At 50.3% G+C, this 24,686-nt stretch overlaps 1 protein-coding gene across 1 annotated transcript; it reads right to left on the bottom strand.

The window, feature by feature from the left end:
- Positions 1–424: 424 nt before the first annotated feature.
- XKR7 (XK related 7) lies at positions 425–23,521 on the bottom strand. Its single transcript, XM_090285267.1, has 3 exons — positions 22,938–23,521; positions 2,667–2,869; positions 425–1,380 (listed from the first exon to the last, which is right to left on the bottom strand). Exons 1-3 carry the CDS (start codon positions 23,519–23,521, stop codon positions 425–427), a joined length of 1,743 nt encoding a protein of 580 aa, XP_090141393.1.
- Between the last annotated feature and the right edge of the window lie 1,165 nt (positions 23,522–24,686).

Genomic DNA, 24,686 nt, shown 5'->3' with positions numbered 1-24,686 from the left:
CCAGCACCCCTTCAGGAGCCTCAGTCATGAACCCCAGACAGCACCCCTTCTCTGACAGGTCCACCACAGATGACATGTGGGCAACTCCAGGCAGGGGAGAGGGTGTGGGGTCCCCAGCACCAGAGGTGGCATGGAGACCTTCATGAAAGTGGGGCAGCTCATGAAGTGTGTAGCACCAGTTAATTCCCTGGGCCCTGGTTCAAGGGGGGCTCAGAAACTGGGCCACAGGGCTTATAACAGAGCCTAGGGCTGGGGCCTCCACAAGGCTGCCCCTCCCCTGAAAGAACCCAGCGGTGGAGCCACTTTACCCTTGTACATACAGATCCACTTCCCTGTAGCCTGGTGGCCCTGAAATTCCAGGCTCAACACTGTGGTCAACGTGGGATCAGCCAAGCCCATCCCTTTGGCGGGGGGAAACTGTGGCCTACACTGTGGTCTCATACTCCAGAAGTTCCTGGGGGGTCTCCACACTCCGGTACTGCAACCGGGGTGTGACGGGTGAGGAGTACTCCAGCGCCAGAATGGTCTTCCGGAGCCGGCGGTCAATAAAGTGAGCATCCCACGCGGGGTACTTCTTACGAGGCAGGTCAATCCGAATGACAGGCCTCTCTGTCCGCAAGGTGCGGGCCACTGGTGTGGGAGGCAAGCCGGGCCGCACCTGGAAGACAGGTGGTGTGGGGGTCCCTGCACGCTCACCCCCTAAGGAGGGCCCATCCCTCTCAGCGCCTGTAGTCCTCGGCAGGGACCTCGGGGGACTTGTAACAGCATCGGCCGGCGGGCCACAGGGCTCTGAGGCCTCAGGGCAGATGCAGCCAGGTGCCTGGGGACCCAGCATGGGCCCGTTGGGATGCAGGAGGCAGTAATAGACACACATGAAGAATATGCCCAGTGCGAAGCTGGAAGCCACCACACAGACCAGGATGAGTGAATGGAAGTCGGTGGAGAAGTTGCGGCTTGAGTACCAGAAGCCAGTGAGCACTGCGTTCTCCAGCAAGACGATGCAATAGTAGAGGGTCATGCGGCGGCGGCTGCGGCCCTCCTTGACATTGAACCAGCAGAAGATGTAGATGATGCCCACTACCATGTTATAAATGATCTCTTCCCACTTGGACATGCAGAAGTCTGTCTCACCCTGGATGACCCAGAAGGTCATGATGCACCAGTGGGCCACAATGAAGATGCCGAAGTAGAGCTTGTAGACGCTGGCGAAGAGCGCAAAGGCCAGGCTGCGGGCCGCAATGGTGAACAGGTGCCACAGCACCTGGGCCACTGCACCCTTGTAGGACAGTGGCCGCTTGTCGTCTCGAGAGTCCCGCAGCACCTTCTGGTAGGAGGCCAGTGTCCAGGCCAGGGACACGAGTGAGGCGGAGGTGGAGAGGGCTGTGGAGACAGGGCGGGGGTGGGGTGGGCTGGGTTAGGGGTGGGTCTGGGTTGGGGTCTGGGTAAAGGGGAGGGTTCTGGGTCAGGAGCTGGGTCCTGAAAGGTGTGATGGAAGGGTCTATAAATCAGGCAGGGTATGGGGAGGGTCTTAGTGAGTGGTCTTCAAGAGTGATGATGGGGGATGAGAGTGGATGGAGCTGGGTGCTTCTGCAAGGGTGGGAGCATAATGGGAAAGGGAAGGTGGGTGATTTGGGTCTGCATAAGGGTCAGGCCTGGGTCCCTAGTATGGGACTGTTAGGGTTCAGGGGCTTGGTGGAAAGGTAGTAGATTAGGGTCTAAGACTCTGGGAATGGAAAAGGAGATGAAGAGTGGCGGGGTGGTTCACAATTAGGGCATGGAGGAGCCAGGAAGGGACTATTAGAAACTATAGGTAACCAGGATGAGATTGGGGTATAAAGAGGGATATCCACGCTGAGCAGAGCTGAGGGGATGGGAAGAAAATCTAAGGTGGCAAGAGTTTTGATGGGGGCCCAGTATGCTGGGCAAGGGATGTCCAGTGGGGCTGAGAGGTGGTGAGAGTCTTTCAGGACATCGAGGAAGGGCTGGGCAGAGTCTGGGTAGGAGGAGCATGGGAGCTCCAGGGAGAGAGGGGGTGTGGCTTCTCTCCGACACGGAAGGGGTTTGCCGGGTCTGTTGGAGTTAGGGCAGGGGCAAGGTGGGGGTGAGTGTATGGAACCAGAACCAGACCTGGGAGGGGTTCCCAGGGGCCGGGAGCAGTGAGAGGGTGGATGGACAAGGGGTCCCCAGGAGAAACAGGCTGGGATCAGGACAATTTGGAGAAGGGGGGCGGAGGGGCAGGGGAGGACCTGAGGTGTGGTGATGGGGTCAAAAGTCTTTGGACTTGGCAGAAATGGGGTCTAGTCTGCCCTGATAATGAGGAAGGAAGGAAGGGGGCCTGAGAGGAAGCGAAGAGGCGGAGGGGCCAGGTTTCTTCTCACACTGAGAGGAAATGGGCCATTGAGGCCTGGAGGATGGTGAGAGTAGAAGGGGAGGGGCCTGGAAAACCTTGACAGTGAGTGGGCAGGACTGAGGGGGTGCACCAGTCATCCCCCCAACCCTCCCGGGGCTTGAAGCACGGAGCGCTGACACGTGGGGCTGTCCAAAAACTGAATATTGAAGATGAGTGAACTGGGTTGGGGGTGGGGGCTGGGACGCAGGGCGTCCGTCCCCAGAGCCCGGAGCGAGGAGGGCGGAGGGGACAGGAAGGGCGGAGGGAGCGGGCTCACCGGGCAGCAGGTCCGGACGGCCGCCGCGGTGCACCAGGAGGCTGAGCTGCAGCACGAGCTGCGGCGCGCTGCGCAGGAAGGTCTCCAGCAGGCGCAGCATGCTCACGTCGGCGCTCTCGAACAGCATTCGCCAGTAGAAGTGGCGCCGGAGCCGCTCCCCGCGCCAGCGGCTCTGCAGCCCCAGGTACATGGTGCGCAGGTACCTGCCGGAGGGACGCGGTGCTCATGCTCCGGCACCCACTTCTAACCCACCCTTGACACCCAGCAAGCGCAAAGGGCAAGGGCTGAGGTGTGTAGTCCTGGGCAAGTCACTTACTGCGCTGAGCCTATTACCACAAATGGAAAAGGGGCATTTTGAAAGGATCAACTCCTGGGGCTGGCGCTGGGGACCTCCCCATGGGCCCTTCTGCTTACTGCAGTGACACAAAGGAAGGGCTTAACACAGCATTCTCATCATCACTACCCTGGCACACTGGGGCCTGCTTTCTTCACAGCCTATCATCTTTTATCCCCATTTCATAGATTAGAAAACTGAGACCCAAGATCACACAGCTAGGAAGCAGTGGGGTCAGCATTCACACCCAGGCAGCCTGGCTTCAGGGCTCACCCTCCAACCATTAGGCAACTCTGCCTCTCCCTGTATGCCATAAAGACTTCGCTCACACAAGGAAGAGTTCCTGGTGCCATCCTCCAGTTCTGCTGCCACCAGCAGCATCCTGGCATTCCCAATCCCACCTCTAAGTGCCCAGTTCTCTCCCCACAGGGCACAGGGAGGCTGCTTAGAGATCCTCTGGCATTTGAGGCTTTGCTGCTGCTTTTTATGTCACTTCTCGCAACAAACTTTATATCTCCAGCTACTCTGCACAGGTCACACATTCCAGCTCACAATGCTCCCCCTCACGACCAGGCTTTTGCAACTGTTGTTGCTCTGTCCTGCCCTTCTCCCCAGTCCACCCCCAACCTGGATAACTCTTGCTTTTTCCCCCCAAGGCTCAGCTTATAAACATTACTCTACCCAGGAATCCTCCACTGACTGCTCTCCAACCCAGCAGTTTTCACAGTGGGTTGTAACTGCCTGCTTATGCATCTATCTCCTCAAGACTGTGAACTCTGTGAGAATGATTAGGTCGGCCTGCTAATTGCTGTATCTTCAATTCTCAGCACACAGTAAATGCTCACTCAATCTGTGTGTTGGCTGAATGCATGAATGCATGAATGGTTGGAAGTCTGTTTAACTGAATGAGACTCTGGTAATCTGGGAGAGGACATGGACGGGATCCTGAAGTCCTGAACTCAATTCCTGATCTGTTGTGTAATCTTGAGCAACAAGACCCTCTCTGAGCCCTAGTTACTCCCTCCCAAAGTGGGTGTGAAGGTGAAATGGTTGAGAAGATACTTTGCGATTGTAAAGTGCGGTATCCACTGGATGACAAGGAACCTGTCAACATAGATCTCTGGGTCTGATTTCCCCTCTCTGCCCTGGTGCCTTGCCCAGCAGCTCCACCCCTGGCTGCTGCAGTCACAGACCCTAGCACCACGAACCCCAAATTCTCTGATTCATGGGGCAGGCACACCCTTTGTTGAAACCAAAGAGGGCTTCTCTTGAAGGGATCTCCCCAGAAACCAGAGGAGAAAATCCCAACAGATTCAGTGACCCTATTTCCTGAATCATAAAAAATGGGAAACCAGGGATTTCCCAGATACAAAGTGCTGGCATTATCAGAATGTTGTTTGGAGTCCTATGGTGTTCAAAGGTGTATTGCCAGCCCAAGGGAGGAACCACAGTGCTCCCCGAAGTTTGGGATCAGCTGATAGGCCCAGAACTTCCCCAGTGAGTATCCTGGTCTCAGCAATGGCGTGGTCCTCTCCGGGCCTCAGTTTCTCCATCTGCCAACAAGAGGAATGGGTTTGATGACTCTGGAGATTCTTTCAGAACTAATGTTCTGGGACCCAAACTCTCTCCTGAAAATGTGGCTAGAAACATCCCATTTAGGGCTCTTCTCCCATCCCTGGTTCCTCAGTCCAACTCCCATCCAGTGCTGAAATTCCTTTAACAATTCCCAGCCCTGTGCATTTATACTTTCTGCTTGTACACTTTCATGGTAGGGAGTCCCTACCTCCTGAGGCAGGGCCTTCTGCTTCAGACGAATTGTGTTTCTATGATGAGCAGAAATTTGTTTCCCTGTAACTTTCATTCTCTGAGTCCCTGCCTATCCCCCACCTAAGGATTCCTGCAGAATCACTCATTTACATAGCAAGTGTATTTTGACCACTAGCTATGTGCCACGTCCTATGTCCTTAAGTGTCTCTCACTCCCATGGGAGAGAGATAAAGAGCTGAAATAGATGTTCTAAGATGGTGGGGAATCCAGAGAAGAGACAGGTAACTTTAACTGGGGATTGAGGGAGTCAGGGAAAACTTCCTGGAGAGAGAAATATTTGATCTCTGTTTTAAAGCATGGGTAGATGTCTGAAGGAACAAAAGGGGTGGAAGGGCATTCCGGGTGGAAGAACCATGAGAGAACATGGCCTTTTAGGGGAACAGCCAGTGGTTTGCAGGCCTGGAGGGGAGGGTTTTCATGGACAGGGACATAAGAAAACTAGAATTGTGAAGGGCATCAGATTCTGGACTGAAGAGTTCATATTTTATTCTAAATTTGAATTCTATCCCAGAATCAGAGGTGATGTGATAAGCTCAGTGGCTTAGAAAGCTTGCTCTGGAGGCTGGCTTGGAGGAAAGCCAGGAGAGGCTGGAGTCTGGTCCAGGCCTGAAATGACAGGGCTGAGCTAAGGCAGGGCACAGAGGAAGGGCAGAGAACAGAGCTGGAGATGGCCAGAGGTGGGGAGGGCAGGTGTGAGGGGGCGTAGGGGAGAGACCAAGATGGCCCCCCCAAGCCTCTGAGGGCCCAGAACACAGATAACCTTTCCCAGCCTCCATCTTCCCCCACTCCAATTCCCTTCCCCATTCCCATGGCTCTGGATTTGAACAGGAAGGAGAGACCAGCTGGTCCAACGTGAAGGGGCCTGGGGAGTTAAGGGAGGGTGACACCCTGGAACTTTCTCTCAGGCTGGAAGACCATCTGTTTCCTGGCCCTGGTCAGCATGAGGGAGGCCCCAACCCAGCCAGCATCCATCACCACCTGACAGGCTGCCTGCCCACCTCCCTGCCCGCCCCTGCCAGCTCCCAAAGCCCCACACCCCAGCTAACCACAGACAAAGGACTCACTCGGTCCAGTACCACAGTGGGCCAGAGCAGGGAAGGGGGAGGGGAAGACAGAAGGCCTCTGAGACCCAAAACCATGGGCTCGGCAGGGAGTGTAGAAAGATCACGTCATAGTCTGGGGATGTAAGGGCCTGGGTTCAACAATACTCTGCCGGCTTTGGCAAAAGAACCCAAATCTGTGGCTGTTCCTGCCAGCTACACTGCATGTGCACTGCCAAGAGCCTGCGAGGTTTTTATGGGCCTAGAAAAATGTTTGAGGCCTGGAAAAAAAAACTGGCTCTAAAACACAGGGAAACACTGCAGAATCAAAATTAATAAATGTTTAATTAAATGTCTGCAAAACAGAACATGATATCAGCCAGTCAGCTGCAATTTGGCTTTTATCTGGTTGTATATAATTTACATTTGATGTTTGATACGGCTTCATTTTAATATGCTTGATAGATGTGGAGGTCTTGAAACAGCCCTGCCCAAGACATGCATCCTGATTTCCCTGAACCTCAGTTTCACTTTCTCTAAAGGGGTCAGTGCTGCCCTCCTCCCTACATCACAACTCCTGTGGTGGGATCATAGAGGCAAGATGGCAAAATGCTGAGTCTGTGAATTTGCCGCGCAGTCCTGCCCTAGATGCTGTGTGACCTTGGGTAGTCTCTCTGCCTCTCTGAATCTCATTTTCCTCCTTGTCGTGAGCATTTGTAAACTGCAGAGGAATGTGCACATACAGGGGGAGAGCATATGCTAGGCAGAGGTTTCTGGCTCCTCCTTCACCAAGTAGCCTCTCTTAAAACCTCCTCCAGGAAGCCTACCCTATTCCACTTTATTTGAAAGGAAATTGGAAGAAATTGATCGTCACCACAATGGGACTGATACTACCCACCGAGAAGGATTCTGTCTCAGGGAAAGGAATCCAGCCTTGGGAAAAAAATGCATCCCTAGTCTGTCCATTCTGTCAACTGCCACCACCCTGGTCCAGGATACCATCACTTTTGCCTTCTCAGTGGGTGCCTACATCCACATGGCACCCAGCAGGGTATTTTGCAAACCTGTCAGATATGTCATTCCCCTTCTCAAAACTTTCCCAGGGCCACCCATCACACTTGGAACAAAAATCCAAGCTTCTCCCCTTGGCGTGCAGGCCCTAAACCATCTGGCCCTGCCTATTTCTCCCTTCTCTCAAACCACTGTTTCTTTTGTTCTAAGCACTCCAGATACCCCGGGGTTCCTCGAACCCAGCCAAACTTGTTCCTGACCCAAGGCCTTTGTACGAGTTACTTGCTCTGCCTGGAGCACCCCTTCCCCAGCTCCTCCTGCGGCTGGCTCCTTATCAGCTCCCGAGTCACTTTCTCAGAGAGGCATCCCTTGTCACCAGCACCTCCGATCTCACCAAATCACTCTAGTCTGCCTTCTCTTATTTTCTTAACATGCACTATAGAACAACCTTATCTATTAATTTACGCATTTATTTTTGGCGTCTTTTTCTTTTTTTTTATCATTGTTATATTGCAGTTGCCCCATTTCCCTTTTTTCTCCACTGACCGCCCCCCCCCCCACAACTCCCACAGTCAATCCCCACCCTGTTGTCCATGTCCGTGGGTCATTTATACTAGTTCCTTGACTAGACCCCTCCCCTTCTTTCCCCCTTCTCACCCTTCCCCTTCCCAGTTTACACATTTATTTTTCTATTTTACCACTGTGGCTCCATCAGGGTAAGGACTTTTGTCTTCTGTCCCCAGCATTAGCACATCCAGTGGGCACTCAATAACTATTTGTTGAATGAGTAAATGTGAGTGTTTGCAGTGTCTCTCTCCTGACCCTGGAAGCCCCAGGGCTTCTCTGCCTGAGTCTGCATAGAGGCAGGACACCTCTCAGCAGACTCCTATCCTCACTTGTCTTTCTTCCTCCAGGAAGCTTTCCCTGACATTCCTCAGCCTGGTTGGGCCCAGCCAACTTTGACGGCTCCCAGCCTTAAACTGCCTGAGGTCAGTGTGAGCCAGACCTAACAAACCTAACGGACAGCTTCTATCACTTCCCCTAACTCCCATTTTTCAGGTGAGGAAACAGAGGTGCTCAGAAGTCTATTTTGGATCTAGTTTGCTGACTCCCAGCCTTGTGCTCAGAGAAGAAGCATGTCCAGGAGGAAACTGGAAGAACAGGTAATGTGTGTCATTGAAGGTGGTTTTGGGAGCAAATAAAACCAAGTCTAGAGAGGAGAGAAGCCAGCAGTTAGGGTGTGAGATCCCTGCACTCAAGGACCAGAGAGCTGTCTCTGCTGGACCCATTGCCTCCTTGAGCAGGCGGCAGGGTCAAGAAATGGACAGTTTATTTTCTCCTCCCATATGTGGCTGCTTTTGTGACCCAGAAATCTCCCAGCATCCCCTAGGGTTGGGGGGTTCCTCTCTAGTGGGGAAGGATGAGGGGAATCCACATCCCTGAGAAGCCAGAAAGCTTCTGGGCCCAGCATCTGGTATAAGTCTCTGGTACGAGGTCAGGATTTCTGGCCAGGGCCTCTGTCCCCATGCAGATGGTCCAACCTGTGTCTGAGCTGGACTGGTCCCTTTGTCTGCCCTCAGATCCTGAGCCATTGTCTCTTCTGTCTGTGACTCAATCAGCCTGTTGTGTCCATCCCTTGAATGCAGAGTTGGCCTATTTATTTATCTGTTCCTCAGTTATTGTCAGTCAGTCAACCTATCTGTCTGTTAGTCAGCCTCACCCTGGGACCCTGGGTCAGTCCACTGGTCTGTACCTTGGATTATGGGTCACATTGTTTCTTAGATACTTATGTCCATTTGTTAGTCTTCTGACCCAGGATCAATTGTAAACCTGTCTGTCTGCTCTTAGAGGCTCAGAATATCAGTCTGCCTGTTGCTTGGATCTCAGGATAGCCTGCCTAGTCAGCTTTTCAGTCTGTCTTTCTGTCTGTCTCTTGGATACTGGGTCTGCTTGTTAGTCTGTCTATCTGTCAGTCTCTTGGCTGCTTGGTCCATCTGCCGCTCTGTTGCTCAGCTCATGGCTCAGCGAGACTGCCAGTTTTCCGGCTGTCCTCCCCTGCTTGCTCCTCCTCTCCCCGACTCTGGGTCTCTCTCTGTCTGTCTGCGTCTCTCACATCCTCAGCTCCTCCATCTGTCGGTCTCGGTGTTTCTGAGTGTGTGTTCTCGCCCCTCTCCACTCCCCCTCACACTCTGGGCCAAAAACACTGCAGCTTCCAGCGGCGCCCCCGCTCCTACTCCATCCAGGAACCCTCTACCCCCACCCTGCCTTGGCTAGCTCCTGGTCTCCGCTGTGGGCCAGGCCTGCAAACCTCTGGGGATGAGCAGGGTGGAGCTGGGTAATCAGGGCTGTTGGGAAGGAGCAGGGCACCCCACACCAGCCGGGCCAATTACTGCTCTGTAGGTCTGTAGGGGGACAGTAGGCAGGTGTTAATGATACTGTTAATAGCTCATACTTGTTGAGTGTTAACTGCATGACCAGCTATGCTAAGCCTTTTTATACATATTGTTCATTCTTCACAGCAAATCTTTGAGGTGGGTATTATTGTTACCCTCATTTAACAGATGAAGAGACTGATACTCAGAAAAACACTAGGGCTTATAGAAAGTCACGTGGCAGGCTAGTGCCACCCCTAGGACTCACACTTGACTCTTTATGGACCCCTGACTCAGAGAAGGTGCTTCCATTGCATGGAGGGTGTGCAGTACCACTGCCCAGGCGGAACCATGTTGGGCAGAGAGGGACCTACAAGTTTTCCTTGGGATTACGAGCGGTTAGAGAAAACTTCATGAGGAGTGTCAACAGTAATTGGACAGCCAGGAGACCCAGGCTCAAGTCCTTTCTGGGAAAGTCCAACCCCTCTGTGGGCCTCAGTCCTCCCCCACAAAATGGGCCCACGTAACCAAATTCTTGCCTATCTCAAGGAAGTTGCAGCAGGCCCAGCTCCCCACCCACCCAACTCTTATAGCATTAAAGCCCAACATCTGTGTCCTGAACCCCAGTACTCTCTCCACCCTGATGCCACCGCTCTGATCCAAGCCGGCCAACTCCAAGCAGCGCCAGCCTCCATCGCCCTGGCTGGTGCCCTTCCTCCCGTCCTTGCGCTCTTAGAGCTTATTCTTCACACAGCAGCCTGAGGGACCCTGTGAAATCTCAGCTCAGGTCATGCCACTGCCCACTGCTCTAGAATAGAATTCTCACCACGATCTTTGAGGCCCAGGGCAATCCAGCCTCCATCCACCTCTAGGACCTCTCTCCCTCCACCTTCCCCACCTTATGGCTCTCCAGCTACACTGGCCTTGCTGCTCCCTGAACGCCCCAAGCTCACTTCAGCCTCAGGTCCTCTGCTTGGAAAGGGCTCCATCAGTCTCTGACAAATTCTCATTCTTTCCACCTCAGCTCAGTGCCATATCCTCGGAGAGGTGCACCTGGATCCCCTTCCAAAGCACTCTACCACCCCTCTGACCATTTTCTGTTGTGTTAACCTGTTTTCTTTTCTTAACACATTTCACAACCTGAAATGGTCTAATCACATATTCATCATTATGTCTCTCCAGTGGTGTGGGGACATGGCTCTCCTGTTCTCTGCTGTGTCACTAATGCCAGGCACATAGTCAATGTTCAATATATATTTGTTTTCTGAGTGAGTGAATGAATGAAAAGTGTGAATATACTTTATAAGCGTTGCTTTATAAGCTCCCCAAGTAAAGGCAGTCAAATGCAGAAGGAAATAACCCAAGCTTGAGAGTCAGGGAGACCCAGGTTCAGGTGCCGGCTCCATCCCTTACTGTCGGTGTTGTGTTGGGGAAGTTGCTTCCCTCTCTGAACCCCTCGGCTCAATGCCCACCTGATGGAGTAGCTATGAAATCAGTAAGTGGTGATATAATATAAAATGCTCAGCCCAGTGCTGGGTACTCAACCAATGGGAGACCTTAAGGAGTTTTCTGATTTGGAGGCCCCAGCAGGATAAGGAGGCCTTCTAGTTTCCGTTTTAGTTTCTGGTACAGCTGAGGTCGACTCATAGGCTGGCTTTCCCTAGTGCTCACTGAACCTGTCCAGAGAGAGAGGGTCAGAGAAGTCCTATCTAGGGCAAGTTCACAGGGCAGGGTCTTCTTTGGGGTCTTTGTTCTCCCCCTGAAAATAATTGCCACTCATCAAAGACCTTCTGTTTTGACTTTGCAGACCTGTGAGGTTTTGTGGGCATAATCCCCATTTTCCAGATGAGGAAACTGAGCCTCAGGAAGGAGGAGGTTCATTTGACATCTATTTGCCCAGCATTTCTGAGTACCTGCAATGTACCAGGAACTGTGCTAAAATTAAGATGCTGATGGACACAAGGTTGAACAAGACAGACCCAGTCCATCGGTACTGTCTGTGGGGGACCTGGACATTGATTAAATAATCATGTAAACATGGAACAACAAATGTACTCCATGGGTTCCAGATCTGCTTCAAACAGGGTTCCATGTCCCAGCACTGAGCAAAGCAGTGCTACTGAAGAAGGGCCTGGCTCAGCCTGGCAAGGGTGTAGCAATCAGAGAAGGCTTTCTGAAAGGGGTCGCTAGTAAGCCATGATCTGAAGCAGGCACTGGAGTTAACAAGGTGAAGGCAGGAGGGAAGGATGTTTCTGGCAGAGGAACAACATGGGTAAAGATCCTGAGTTGGGAGAAAGCAGTAAGTGGTCCAAATAACTGTAGATCCGAGGGGGAGGTAAGAAAGCAAAGCGATGAGGTGGGCCACAGTGAAGGATTTGGTCTTTATCTTAAGATTGCTGGGGAGACACCAGAAGGTTTTAAACAAGGGAGTGACAGGATTAGATAGCACTTCTGTGTTTTAGAGGCAGCACTTGCTGTGGAGAGCAGATTGGAAAGAGGGAGGCAAGAGTGGAAGGTGGAAGACCAGTTACCAGGTGAGAAGTGAGGATGGCCCTGGAAGGTGATGGACTCCAGAGACATTTAGCAAGGTTATGGAGAAGTGAATTGCCCAGAGCCAACAGCCAGAGCATCTAAGTCAGGGTGGCTAACTCCCCCATTACACCACAGGGTACACATCAAGCTGAGCCAGGCCCTGGGGACCCAGATGCTGTCTGTGGGTTCTCTGGGAAACATTGGGCCCCCAGTCAAACACTACCTCATCTGCAATGTGGCCCAGCACTTCTTGCAGGGAATGGCCCTGAGGCTTCCTCCCCATCTGCCCACCCCTTGATGCTGAGCACTCCTGCATGGATTCAAAATAGGACCTTCCTGGGTTGGCAGCCAAATGAGTCATAAATGCCAGCAAAGAATGTGATTTTACACATTCGGTTCCCATATCGTGTGGTGCTGGGAGCAGGGCTGTCTCCCTCCTCCTTAGCAGCCCCCTGGAGAGTCATAGCACCTCTTTTTTGCTGGGCTGAAGCCAAATATTTCTCTGCCACTAATTTTAGCCTCGGCTGAAAAGCTGAGACCCTCTCCTATCCAACCTACCAAAAGGAGCCAATGTGCCTCTCTTTGCCCAACAGCTAAGCAGACAGTTCCTCTCCAGCAAAGCTTTTGGGACCAGGTTCCACCTCTTACATTTTTCACTATATGACTGCAGCTAAATCTTCTCCCCTCTCTGGCTTCACTTTCCCCATCTGTGAAATAGGTATAGAGCAGAGACTAAAACCCAGGATCCCACACTCTAGGTCAAGACTTCCCCCTCCACTTTCTCTCTTTTCCTTATATTCCATGCAGAATTGGGGTGTCATGAGCCAGCTCAGGGAGAGGAAGTTAGATTGCACTCTTCTGGTGGCTTTGGTCACCTAAGGGAACTTGGAGATCAAGGCAGGGATAAGCACTACTTCTATTTGTCCCTGGTATGGGTGTGAGATCCTAGCTGATATCATTATTAGGGACTCTGGAGAATGATTGAGGGGTGCCCTGTCTAAAAAGGCAGCTGCCCATCCGCTCCAGCTGATTGCTGCCCTGGGAGAATGTGAGCCTAGTGTGGCTGGAATTTTAATTTTTCAAGAATAGCTGGAAATTAATAAGACATTTATGCAAAAACATCATCCCAATTTGGAAATGTTGGCAACTAGTTTTAAAAATACCATATGAATTTTTAAGAAATGATTATTCCTTGTTTTAGGTGTGATAATATTAGTTATATTTTTTAAAAGTCTATCTCTTTATTTTTTTAAAGATTTTATTTATTTTTAGAGAGGGAAAGGGAGGGAGGAAGAGAGGGAGAGAAACACTGATAAATGAGAGAAACAGCCATCAGTGGTCTCTCTTACGCCCCCAACTGGGGACCTGGCCAGCAACCCAGACATGTACCCTGACTGGGAATCGAACTAGTGACTTTAGAGATGTAGTGCAATATGTATGAATGCAATGATATGATGATGTCTGAGATGCGCTCCAAAATAACATGGGAAGAAAAGAAATGGGGTGGAGTCTAGACTTAATGCTCACCAGCACCTATGTGTCCTACACTACCCACATATATAGTTAAAATTCATTAAAATTTAAAATGCATGTTCCTATGTCCACTAGGCACATTTCAAATGCTCAGTAGTCACGTGTGCCTAGTGGCTATTGTAACGGGCCGTGCAAATATAGCCCATTTCCGTCACCGCAGAAAGCTGTAGTGGTTGGTGCTGGCCCAGATAAAGCAAGGCTGGCCAGGGTGGTGGTACACGGGGAATAATTATCTTGTTCTCTCTTCTTTCATATATTTATTTATTTTCTCCATTTTAACAATTTTCATTAAACAGTAGGGGGAAAACATACTGTGTAGGCCTAACAAACACATCCTCAGGCGGGATTTGCCCATGGCTACTGATTTGCAACCAACCTGTGGTCTGACTGTCAAGCATCATAAAGCCCCTGAGTTAGATCCAGAGACTCTTAAAACTTTAAGGGGCTTTAGAGATTATCTGATTTATCCCCCAGTCCCACCTGGGAGACCTGTTACGGCTTTCCTGCCAAAACCAGCCACTTCTGTCTGCATCTGTGTGTGGAGCTCCTGCCCTTGGGAACAGCCCGCTCTGTTTCTGGGCAGCTTGATTGTCAGAGTGTTCTTGCTTCTATTCAAACAGATTCTGCCTCCTTTTAACCTTGGGTTGTCATCTGTCTTCGCACCATCTCTGGAGCCATGGGACAAGTCTCCTCCCTTGAAGGAGGGCGGGGCGGGTCAGTAGGGGAGAGTTAATGAACATTATCACCCTCCACTCCCCTCTCCCCACTCCCTTCCTTGTTAATAAGCAAGTAGGATGGGTTTCAACTTGGGCCAATAACAACAGTAATAGTAATAACATTTTATGAGCATATAGTATGTGACAAGCCCTGTGCATTTATATTATCTCCCAATATCTTTACAAGAACCTTAAGAGGTGAATACTGTCAATATCCCCACTTCATAGATGAGATTAGAGCTCTGGCTGGTGAAGATTTGCCCAAGGTCACACAGCTAGGAAGTCACGGAGCCATGAACTGCACCAGTGCTCCAGCCTCAGCTACTCTGCTATCCTGTCTGAGCTCTGGGAAAACTCATTTAGGATTCTCAAGCCCCCACCTGGACTTTACAGATGGGGTAATTGAACCCCAGGCAATGAAGTGTGTTTCGTTCAAGATTCTGATTTCAAAGATTCTATTCAGTTCACACAAACATTCATTGAGCACCTATTGCATACAAGAATTTTATTTCTTCCATCTCTAAAGTAAGCCACACCTGCATCCTCCTGAAAACTCAGCCCAGGGTTGTTCCCTTTACATCTTCTATAAGTACAAATGCATTGCCCTTAGCCTGCATTTGTTCATGACAGTTTGAAAGGCTGCAGATGTAGGCCTACTAGCCCTCAGTGCCATGTCCACAAAGGCAAAAGGCCCCCACGCTGCCTTAGCACCCCCTACGTCAGCCACAGATGCAAAGCTTGCTTCAGCAGACTTCAAGTTCTAAAATCCTGCCAGAGCTGGCTGGGTACAAGGCCACCAACAGCAACAGAGGGTCTGCTCTAGGCCAGTCACCATAGGGGACAAAGAAGAAAAGACAAGGCCTCACCTCCACAGGGGTTTGTAATCTGGTAGGAAAACCAGGTAGGTGGGCAGATGATCACAACAGAATATGATCAGGACTGTGAGGCTGAAGAGGAATGAGTAACTGTGCCCAGGGGAAAAGTCTGAGGCGAAGAAGCCAGAAAGTTAACAGTGGGTATTTCTATGGAAATCAAAATTTAAAACTATTTTTCTGATTGTTTTTCCTCTTCCCAAAGCAATCCATGATTAATACACTCAACTAGTGGAAGGCAGTATCACTTGGTGGTTACGCATGTGGGCTTGGGAGCTGGACTGTATCACTTCAAACCGTAGCTTTGCTACTTACTAACTAGGAGGCTGTTAATTTCTCTGTGCCTCAGTTTCCACTAACTCAGTTAGTGTGAACTAACATTACTGGCTTATATTACAGACGTGGAAAGTATGTTCCATATATTAATTCAATAAGCCTGCACAATGGTCATTTGTAGAGGGATGTTATCCCATTTCACAGATGAGGAAACTGAGGCCTAGAGAGGTCAAGTAACTTGTTCAAGGTCACACAGCTCACACAGCCAGAGTCTGGGCTCCACAATCCTTATTCTTCCTCATCACACTCCCTTCCTGATGGGATTATTGTAAAGAAAAAAATGATCTAAGTTTCTATAAATGGTAGCTATAATTTTCAGTAATGTCTGACTTTTTAATAACAAGTGAACGTCTGCATATATTTCTTGGTTAATTAAAAAACCAGAGTAAAATCTTCAAGCTGTACAAGATCTAATTAGTAAGTGGAAATCTCCCTTAACCTCACCTCTTCACCTCCAGAGATAATGAGTAGAGGGGAGTCTTTAGATCTTTTCTGTGCTGCCTGAGGTTTCAACAAAAGTGTACCATTCTTTTGTAAACAAAACAATGAAGCAAATTCCATTTTTGATAAACAACAAATTTTGCCTGATTGAGGAGTGGGAGGGTCTGAGAGGCAGAGGGTGGCACATGTTGGGTTTATTCAGGGAAAGCTTCTCAGAAGAGGTGACATTTGAGCTTGGCCTTGAAGGATGTGCAGAATTTCACTGGGGAGAGAATGGGAAAGCGTGTTGCTGGAGGAGGGACTGCAGGCAGTACTCAGAAGTGTGAGGGAAAGGAGTGTATCGTTTATTTTGGGGGGTGGGGCAGGGCTAGAACAGCAAAGAGACAAAAGAGCAGGAGGCCAAGGGTCTGAGGCCACGCTAAAGTATTTGGAGTGGCAGGGTCAGACCTGAGCTTTAGAGCTATCATTCTGGTTACTGGTAGAGGTGGGATAGGATGGGTTAAGGGGGCAATTGGACGCTGATAGAATTTCCCAGGGGAGGAATTACGAGGCTCTAACAAAGGCAGGGCAATGAATGGAGAGGCCCAAGTAGATCCCAACCCATCCTCCTTCCTCTCCCCAGGGATCTTTGCCCTAGCTTTGGGTTCAAAGCCATTTCCTGGCAGCCCTCCCTCTTCCCCCCAAGGCTTCTCCTGTGTGGTCTTTAAAGATCAAACAGGGGATGCTGGGTCCAACTGCCGCCACTGTGTCTGGTAGGAGCAGCTCTAATGGCCTGTTGCTGAGGATGGGCAGGGAGAGGAGGACGGTGGGGGTGGGGTCATGGAGCGGGGTCTCCCAGGAGGTGGGTGGTGAGGCTGAACTGGAGCAACTCTGCAAAGTGAGAGCAGAAAGGAACCTCTTGGGGATTCATCAAGTTCAGGGGGTTCTAAACCCCCTCGGAACTGAATAAAATCTTAGGCAGGTAACTAACATATTAAAAAAGAGAAAATCAGAGATACTCAGGTTGAAATGGTTGTGAGAGGACCGTGAAATACAATTTGAAAACCACAATGGAATACAACCCCTGTCATCTTTTATAGATAATAAGTATACAAATAGTAATGGCTAATGAGATTTGAGCGCTTTCTGTATTACAGGCACTGTGCTAAACACTATATATATATATTATTTACTATTCCCCCAAGCCACATGTGATAGGTACTATTATTAGAATGTCTGTTTCACAGATGAGAAAATCAAGGCATACATGAGAGGCCATTTGCCCAGAATCACAGAAAGTAGCAACACAATATGATTGATTCTGGAACGGGAGTTCTTAACCATCAACTATCTGCCTCCAATAGGGAAATTGACCAGAGGAGGAAAGATAGCATGTCCATTCTGCCTGAAACAGACCCCCTACCCTCGTTGCTGCTAGCCTGGTCCAGACTCCCCCTTTTCTCGCCTGGATCATCGAAAAGTCTCCTCATGGGCCCCCAGGTTTACCCTGTCCTCCCACCAGCCTATTTTCCATCCAGCAGCCAGAGTGCACATTGTAAAACATAAGGCAAGACCCTCTACCTTCTCTCATATCCTCTTGGACTCCCCGCTTCATGCATGAGTACCTGTGTGATCTAACCCCAGCCAACCTGTCCCCAATAATCTCCTAGACTCTCTGCTTCTGCCCCACAGGACTTCTGGCTCTTCTCCTACCCTTTGCCTGGAACACCCTTCCTGAGACCTCCACACTGCTAGCCCTCACCTTATCCAGCCCTCTGCCCACATGCCACCTCCTCCCAGAGGCCTACCTTGATTACCTTACCTCAAAGAGCCACTCCCTCTTCCCTGGGCTTCTGTAGCCTCCTGCCCTGTTTCACTTTTTCCATAGCACTTACTGCTATCTGATCCATTATATTTTATATTATGCATACTGAAGGTGACCAGAGTTTTGTCACCCCAAAATATGCCTTTTGGAATATTGACTTTAAGCTGGCTATTAAGAAACAGAAGACTCAGAAAGAAACTTTGACCCTCCTCCTCACCTGCCTAAAGGAATTCAGATAGAAGTATTTGTTTCAAGAAGGGAATTCACCTTAGTACATATGAATTAAATGTTGCAGACAGGGAGAATCAAGCAAAAATCTGTTCATTAGATTCCCCTCTGTGTCCCACTGTTTCTGGGTGGCCCAGCAAGAATTCGTTTACCACATGCTGTCTTCCTGTGAATTACCTGCTTTCCCTTTGAAATCCCAGGCCCCTGCCTCCCTTCTCCTTTGTCCACAGTGGCAGAGAAACATCAACTGCCCAATGGTGTTCCCATCTCACATCTTATGGCATTCCCACATGTACATCTGTAACAAACTTTGAAAATTTTCTCTTGTTAATCTATTAAATTTGATTATTAGCTCAGCTAGAAGAATTTAGAAGGTGGGAGGAAAAGTATTATTTTTTTGCACCTCCCTACAATACAATCTACATTACATTTTGTTTGTTTATTGTTGTCCCCATTAGACTATTGAGTTCCATGAGAGCAGGGACTTTGTCTTGTTCACTACTCTATTCCCAGCATTTAACAGTGCTTGGTATACAGCAGGTGCTCCATAAATATTTGCTGAATGAATGATTGCAGATTAAATGAACAGCTGCCGCGTCCTTATGGCTTCAGGGGCCTAGAAGGCCCTCTTGCTCTCCTGCCCCCTCCCTGGCCACCTGCTCAATGAACAAACCTCCTTCTGCAGGGAACAAAGCCCAAGCTGATGGCACTAATCACTGCCAACGGTTCTGAATACTTAACAATGGGGCCAGCCCTTTGCTAAACCCTTGGTACACATTATCTCGTTAAAGGTCCAAACAACCCAAGGGGTGTACCATTATGATCTCTAGTTTACAAGGGATAAAACTCAGGCACAGAGATTATATGGCTTGTCAAGGTCACATACAAGAAGAGATAGGATCAGGATTTGAACCAAGGACATTTGAATACAGAGTTCCTTGTTCTTAACCATTATTCCAAGAATCTGGCTTCCCAGAGGGAAGACACAGAGCCTGACTCTCACACCAAGCAGGTCACTAATTCATTTCAGAATTTCTCTTGAGTGCAAGGTTCCTGAGGAGGGAGAGGGAGCAGTGCTCAGACCTAGACGTAGAGGGGGATATTAAAGGGAGGTCCTGTAAGCCCAGTTTGCCTCCCTCCATCCTGATTCTAGGGTCCCCAGATCCTGACAGCCTGGGAGAAATCCCATGCCAGATCATCTTCCAGTAATTGGCTTAGCAAACCATGCTCATCTGGGCAAAGCTGGAGCCCAGTGAATTCAAGATTAGGAAAAGCAGGATTCATGGCTTACCGCTCTGCTGCCCACAGGGTCAGAGGAGGCAGAGTTAGGACTTTAATTGGCTTAACAGCCCAGAGTGGCTTAGCAGCTTGGAGGGCCGGGGTGGGGGGATGAAAACGCAGGTTGGTGTCCAGCCCACAGCCAGCTTCATGTCTCACCAAAGGATCTGTGCACTCTTCTCTCGGGGGTTCCATCTGTCTCGGTACACAGCTGTTGTTCTGGGAACCCCCAAAGCAGCTGGTGTGATAGTGTGAGGGGTTAGGCTTGGGAGTTGGGCAACGCTAGGTTGGCACCTCACCTCTCCCCCACTTTGTTCGTGGGTGATCTTGGACAAGCTGCTTGATTCCTCTGAGCCTCACATTTTTGTCTGGTAAATGGGTGTATCAATTGCCAACAGAGGGACAGTTTCAGGGTAAAAAGAGACCCTGCGCTTTTAGCACCTCACATGGGGTCAGCAGGGACACAGTGGGTACATGGTGTCCATGAATTCCTCCTTCCACTCATTTCCTTCCTCAGAGCCCCCTGTTGTATTTAAAATAATAATACCAACACCCATTTTGCAGGGTGGTTTGGGAATAGAATAAGAAAGGACCTTATCAATTGTGAAGAGCTAGACCAGAGGTCACAAAGAGGTCGGGCCCACAAATGTGTTTCCTTTAGTTGACACTATTTTTAAAAATCTTAATTAGTAGTTGAAAATGGGAAGAACTTACCAAAAAAAATCCCAATTTTCAATTTCTCTTGAGAAATCAAGACTTGACAATATCAGGTCCACAATTTTCCATGGCACCATCGGCTGGAGCTAGGACACTGCTTTCCCCATAATGTCCTCTTGACTGACACCCACATACTGTCATAGGTCTGTGTTACCTGGCTTCTCAAAGTATCTCGTCTTTTGATCCAGCATTGTGCAAGCGTGAGTAGTTGAAAGGTATCTTTATGATTGAAGTTATTTTATTCAGAACTGGGGTCGGGAGATCAGGAGGTGAATGACGGGCCAGTCTCCCAGCTTTGATCCTGGAGAGCTTAGACACATATCTCTTTCCTCATCACCCCATGTTTCACCACTCAGAACATCTGCACCAAGTCCTGCTGAACAGTGAACCTGTTCACTGTGGAAACATTTCATGTGGAAGCAAACATGTTGTGCCAACATTGCTAAATTTCTAGGAATGCCAGCCCTGCTGGCTTCTCTATACTTTGTCTGGGTTTCCCCCCATTTACCCAGACCCTCAGCCATTGTAAAAGCCAAAGCTTTTGGGACAGGTGCCCCAAGGTTTTAGCTCTGATAACTAGACCCACAGTCAGAATTACAGAAAAGGAAAGGTTCTTAAGGTCATCAAATCTAATATTTTCATTTGACAGAGTCCCAGATGTAGGAAAAGCCTCACCCAAGGCCACCTAGCAAGCTAGTTACAAACCTGGATGGAGACATAAATCTCCCGCTCCACTGCTTCCAATCTGGCACTTTCCCCACAATATACACTGTCTCCCCATCCTTACCCACATGGTTCAACTCCCTCCCTTTCCTTTCACATTCTTATCTCGGTGCAGCAGAAGCCCTAACTTTCTATCATTCTGGAATCTTGGGATTTCAGACTCATAATTCGCTGAGTTTGGGAGACACATTAGTGGCAGAACTGCAGGGTGGATAAATTGAACTTGAGCTTTGAAGGCAGACAGAGTCTTGAGTCCCAGCTCTCCTACTCCCTAGCTGTGTGACCTTGGGCAAGGATGCACCCTTTCTGAGCCTCCATCTCCTCATCTGTTAAGTAGACATGATAATACAACCACATCAGAAGTTTCTTAGGAGGGATACAGGAGATGAAACAGGTAAAAAGGCAACAACAGGCTTGGCACAAAGTACGTGCTGAATAAAATAATTGTTATAGAACTGTAAGTGAGGGCTCTTGTGCCCCTAAAGTTTAAGTGAAATGGTCCATATGTGATCAAACGGAATGGAGCTGGACAAATTGGAGCCGGTATACTCTGTCTAAATTGTTACAGGCCAGATACTACTAGATTCCTTTTTTTTTTCCCCCGAGAGAAGCTAGGAGTTCCAGATATTTGAAATACTATGCAAGCCAAACAAAACACTTGCAAGGGCCATCAGTTTGCCGCCATCTCAATCACCTTCCTTTACAAATGTGGGAGAGTGGAAGTAGCTGGTCCTTTTACCTAAGAAACCTTGGAGCTCAGTGGACCCTCAGCTATCTTCAGCCACTACCCTGAGGCCCCACCCCCTCTCCATGGTCAATTTTTGCCCTATTTGAGGGAAATTCAGTTTGTGTTCAAAAAAGAAGTTATCAGTTTCTCACAAGTAGATTCTCAACAAGGGGAGAAGAGGGGCTCGAGGCAGTTAGTGAGAGCAGAGGGGCAGCTGGCCCATTTTAGGCTGAAGGGAAAGGGGATGAAGATTTGGCTACCAAGAATAGGAAGTTACCATTTCAGAATCTAAAAATATCTTTCACCATCTGTCCACTCAGGCACAGAATAGTAAATGTAGATTAGTTCCTGGATGTAGCCATGAATATTTTTATGTGTCAAGCTAATAATAATAACAACACTACCTTGTGTGGATGCAACTTCATTCCCCTTTCCCCCAAGAAGAGCTAAATGGAATATATGCATTAATTTAGGCAAGGCAGAGATGGGGAAACCAAGGCAGGGAGAGATTTGGCCACACAACAAGGGTGACACAGCAAGTGAGCAGCTGGGACAAACCCTAGGTGTCCTGTTTCCAACCTTCAGCTCAGAACTAAATCTTCTGAGTTGGGCAGAATGTATTAACAAGTAACAGAATAAATCTAAGAATAGCAATAATCACCCTTTACATCTCTACTGTGACTTTGACTTTTTTCATGCTTTTCCCACATCTCTGATAGTCATAATAATTTATTACATTCCTTAAACATGTTGCAGTTTGCAGGGCCTTCACACAGACCTTCTCTCACCCACCAGGTAAGCAAAATATGATGATAGACAATGAGATGAGGAGGAGGGATTCTCCCACATTTCACAGGTGAAAAAACTGGTCTTAGAGGGAAGAGGAGTTTTGCCTAAGATCACATAGTTAGTTGGCAAGTTCATTCTGTCAGTGCACAGTACAGCCTAAGCTACTAGAGCAATCCTGACTCAAGGGGAACCCCAGGTTCAGAATTCACCATCTCCATTTAATTCAGCTCAGCTCAGCAGGGACCCTCAGTCTTGGCAGAGGAAGAAGCCTGGAAGTAGGCTGCTTGTACAAAACCTCAGTCTTGTCTTACTGCCCTGGGATTAAAGAACAGCTAGTGGCCATCTAATCTCAGATTCAAGATCCCAAGTCCCCTTGGCCCTGCTGAGGTGGGGGGCAGGAGGTGGACACTGGGGTAGCCCTAAGAAACAGGAGCCGGACAGCTTCTCAGCTGGGTCAGGCACACTGCTTCCCCAAGGACTAAAAAGTTTGGGCGGGATATTCATTTAGCTGCCTCAAAATCCATGTTTCTCCTTGAAGGTTAGGAATGGGCTGCAATTCTGAACAGAGATCTCTGAGAACAGGGAAGGACTTCTGAGATCTTTCCTAAACCCTGGATGAGCATTCAGGCGGAAAGGAGTGGATCAGGGCTGGAGGGAGCCCTGGAGCTCTGTTCCAAGCTTCACACTCATCCTCATCAGCTCAGGGACCCCCTCACTCACACGCTGCTGAGGATCTCTCTCTCTTCTTGCTCCATCCCCTGCTCCCCCAATGGTCAGATTAGAGAGGATGGCACTGGGGTTGGTCGGAGTTTGAGGGCAGAGGGCAGGGAGGACTGGCAGAGAAGAAATCAGAGCTGCATTAGGGTGGGGCGGGGCGGAGGTCAGGACACGAGGGGGGCCTTAGAGAGGTCAGAGGAGGGCTAGGGCGGGAGGCAGCCTTTCTCCACCCCCACTCCTAGGAGTCAGCTCCCTCCACCTGCGCTTCTCCTACCTCCAGACCTGGCCGAGCTGCAGGAGGTGGACGAGAGTCTGCAGTAGCCAGACGCAGAGGCGGCAGCAGCGGCGGCGGTAGGAGCTGGCCGAGGAGGGCGCGGGCCGGGGACCCAACTCCGGGCTGCCTTCTTTGGTCCGGAAGGCGACGGCGCTGTCCTTGGTGCTGCTGGAGGGCCCGCCGGTGCCGCTGTCCTTGGTGCTGACGGCGGGTCCCGGGGCGCCCGCGGACTCCGTGTAGTCGTAGACGAACCAGCGGAAGCTGAGCAGCTGCACTACAAGCGAGGGCAGGAGCACGAACAGCAACGTGAGGCCGAAGTAGGTCGGCTGACCCTGCAGGTAGTAGGAGGCCGCCAGCCACAGGTCCGTGGCGCCGTCGGAGAAGAACACGAGCAGCGCGCACAGCACCCAGCAGCAGTCCCGCAGCTCGTAGCGCGGCCCCAAGCCCCCCGCCCCGGTCACTCCGGGGCCCCCGGCCGCTGTCACCGCCTCCCCGCGCCCGCCAGCACTGCCCCGGGCTCCCCCGGGCGCCCCCTCCGGCCCCGGGCCGGCCGCGGCCGCCGCTCCATCAGACTTCGCGGCCATGTTGGCGGAGCAGGAGGCGGGGAGCCACTTCCGGGAGGCGGAGGGGGTAGGGTGCGGAGTGGGGAGGATCGTATGCGGGTGGCTCCCGCCTCCTCCTCTTCCTCCTTCTCCTCTTCTTCCTCCTCCCCTCTATTTCAATTATTCATTACCCTCGGCGCCGCCCTCGCCCCTCCCCCACCCCGCCTGGGCTGCAGCCAGATCGGGGAGCACCCCCTTGGAGGGGAGATGAATAAGGAAGGGGAGAGAATCCCAGGTCACACTCTCTTTCCTTCCTCAGAGGTGTGGGGCCCCAGCCACATGCTCTCTGCCTCTCATCCCGCCACCCCCCCACCCCTGCACCCAACCCCACTCCACTTCCTTCCTCTCTCTTTTCTTCACGGCGCCCCTCTGCATCTACTCCTCTTGCATTTAGCTCCTCTGTTTACCTCCAGTGGCCCGGGTCTGAGGAGGGTGGGGGACCAGGAACTTGAAAGGGGCTGCTTAGCCGGCACCCCAGAAACTATAGCAATCACTCAATGCTAACAGGCCACTTCTTAGTTTGCAGAATGTTCACATATTGTTTCATCCCCTCCCTTGATCTTGAGAGGTCCCTTTCTCTTACTGTTATGAAGGTGAGAAAACTGCAGCTCTGGGAGTTGCTGTCTTCCCCACTCTCCCCTTTCCCTCCCCAGGGACTGCCTTCATCTGGCCACAGCCCTGGTAGCAAGGGGCAGGGAAGGGAGGAATGGGAGGAAATATGAGGTGGAAGAAAGCACTAGTGCAAAGGCCTGGAGGCCTGGAGACCTGGGGCAGGAAGGCATCTTTTCAAGGAAGTCTTGATCACCATCCGGGGAAGTGGAAAGCTAAGAAAGATGGAGCTGGAGAGCTCTGAGGGATGAGATCCTAAAGGACCAGAAGATACACTCTATCCAGCAAGCAATGGGAGACCACTGCAGAATTTGAGCAGAGGGTAATGTGATCAAGTCAGAATTTTGAAAGAAGACCCTGCAGCCAGAGGAGAGAAGTGCTCACAGCGAAGTAGCCTGGGGATGGAGAGAACAGATGAAGAATAGAACAGTAATCCAGCAGAGGGGGTAGTCTCTCGTACATCCTGGATAACCCTAGTGCCCCGCACCCTTTGGTTAGAGTGGATATACTGGGGCATTTATCATACAAACACTCATAT

Source organism: Furipterus horrens, unplaced genomic scaffold (genome assembly GCF_987537825.1).
Source record: "Furipterus horrens unplaced genomic scaffold, mFurHor1.1.pri manual_scaffold_8, whole genome shotgun sequence".
Taxonomy (NCBI): domain Eukaryota; kingdom Metazoa; phylum Chordata; class Mammalia; order Chiroptera; family Furipteridae; genus Furipterus; species Furipterus horrens.
This window is presented reverse-complemented; position numbering and strand designations above follow the sequence as displayed.

What these genes read in the sequence shown, in the direction of transcription:
- XKR7 (XM_090285267.1), bottom strand. Translation starts at nt 23,521, where the DNA reads ATGGCCGCGAAGTCTGATGGAGCGGCGGCCGCGGCCGGCCCGGGGCCG. An exon ending in CAGCTCGGCCAGGTCTGGAG is followed by an intron (nt 2,870 to 22,937) that starts GTAGGAGAAGCG and finishes TCCCTCCGGCAG; the next exon opens with GTACCTGCGCACCATGTACC. An exon ending in CCGTCCGGACCTGCTGCCCG is followed by an intron (nt 1,381 to 2,666) that starts GTGAGCCCGCTC and finishes CTGTCTCCACAG; the next exon opens with CCCTCTCCACCTCCGCCTCA.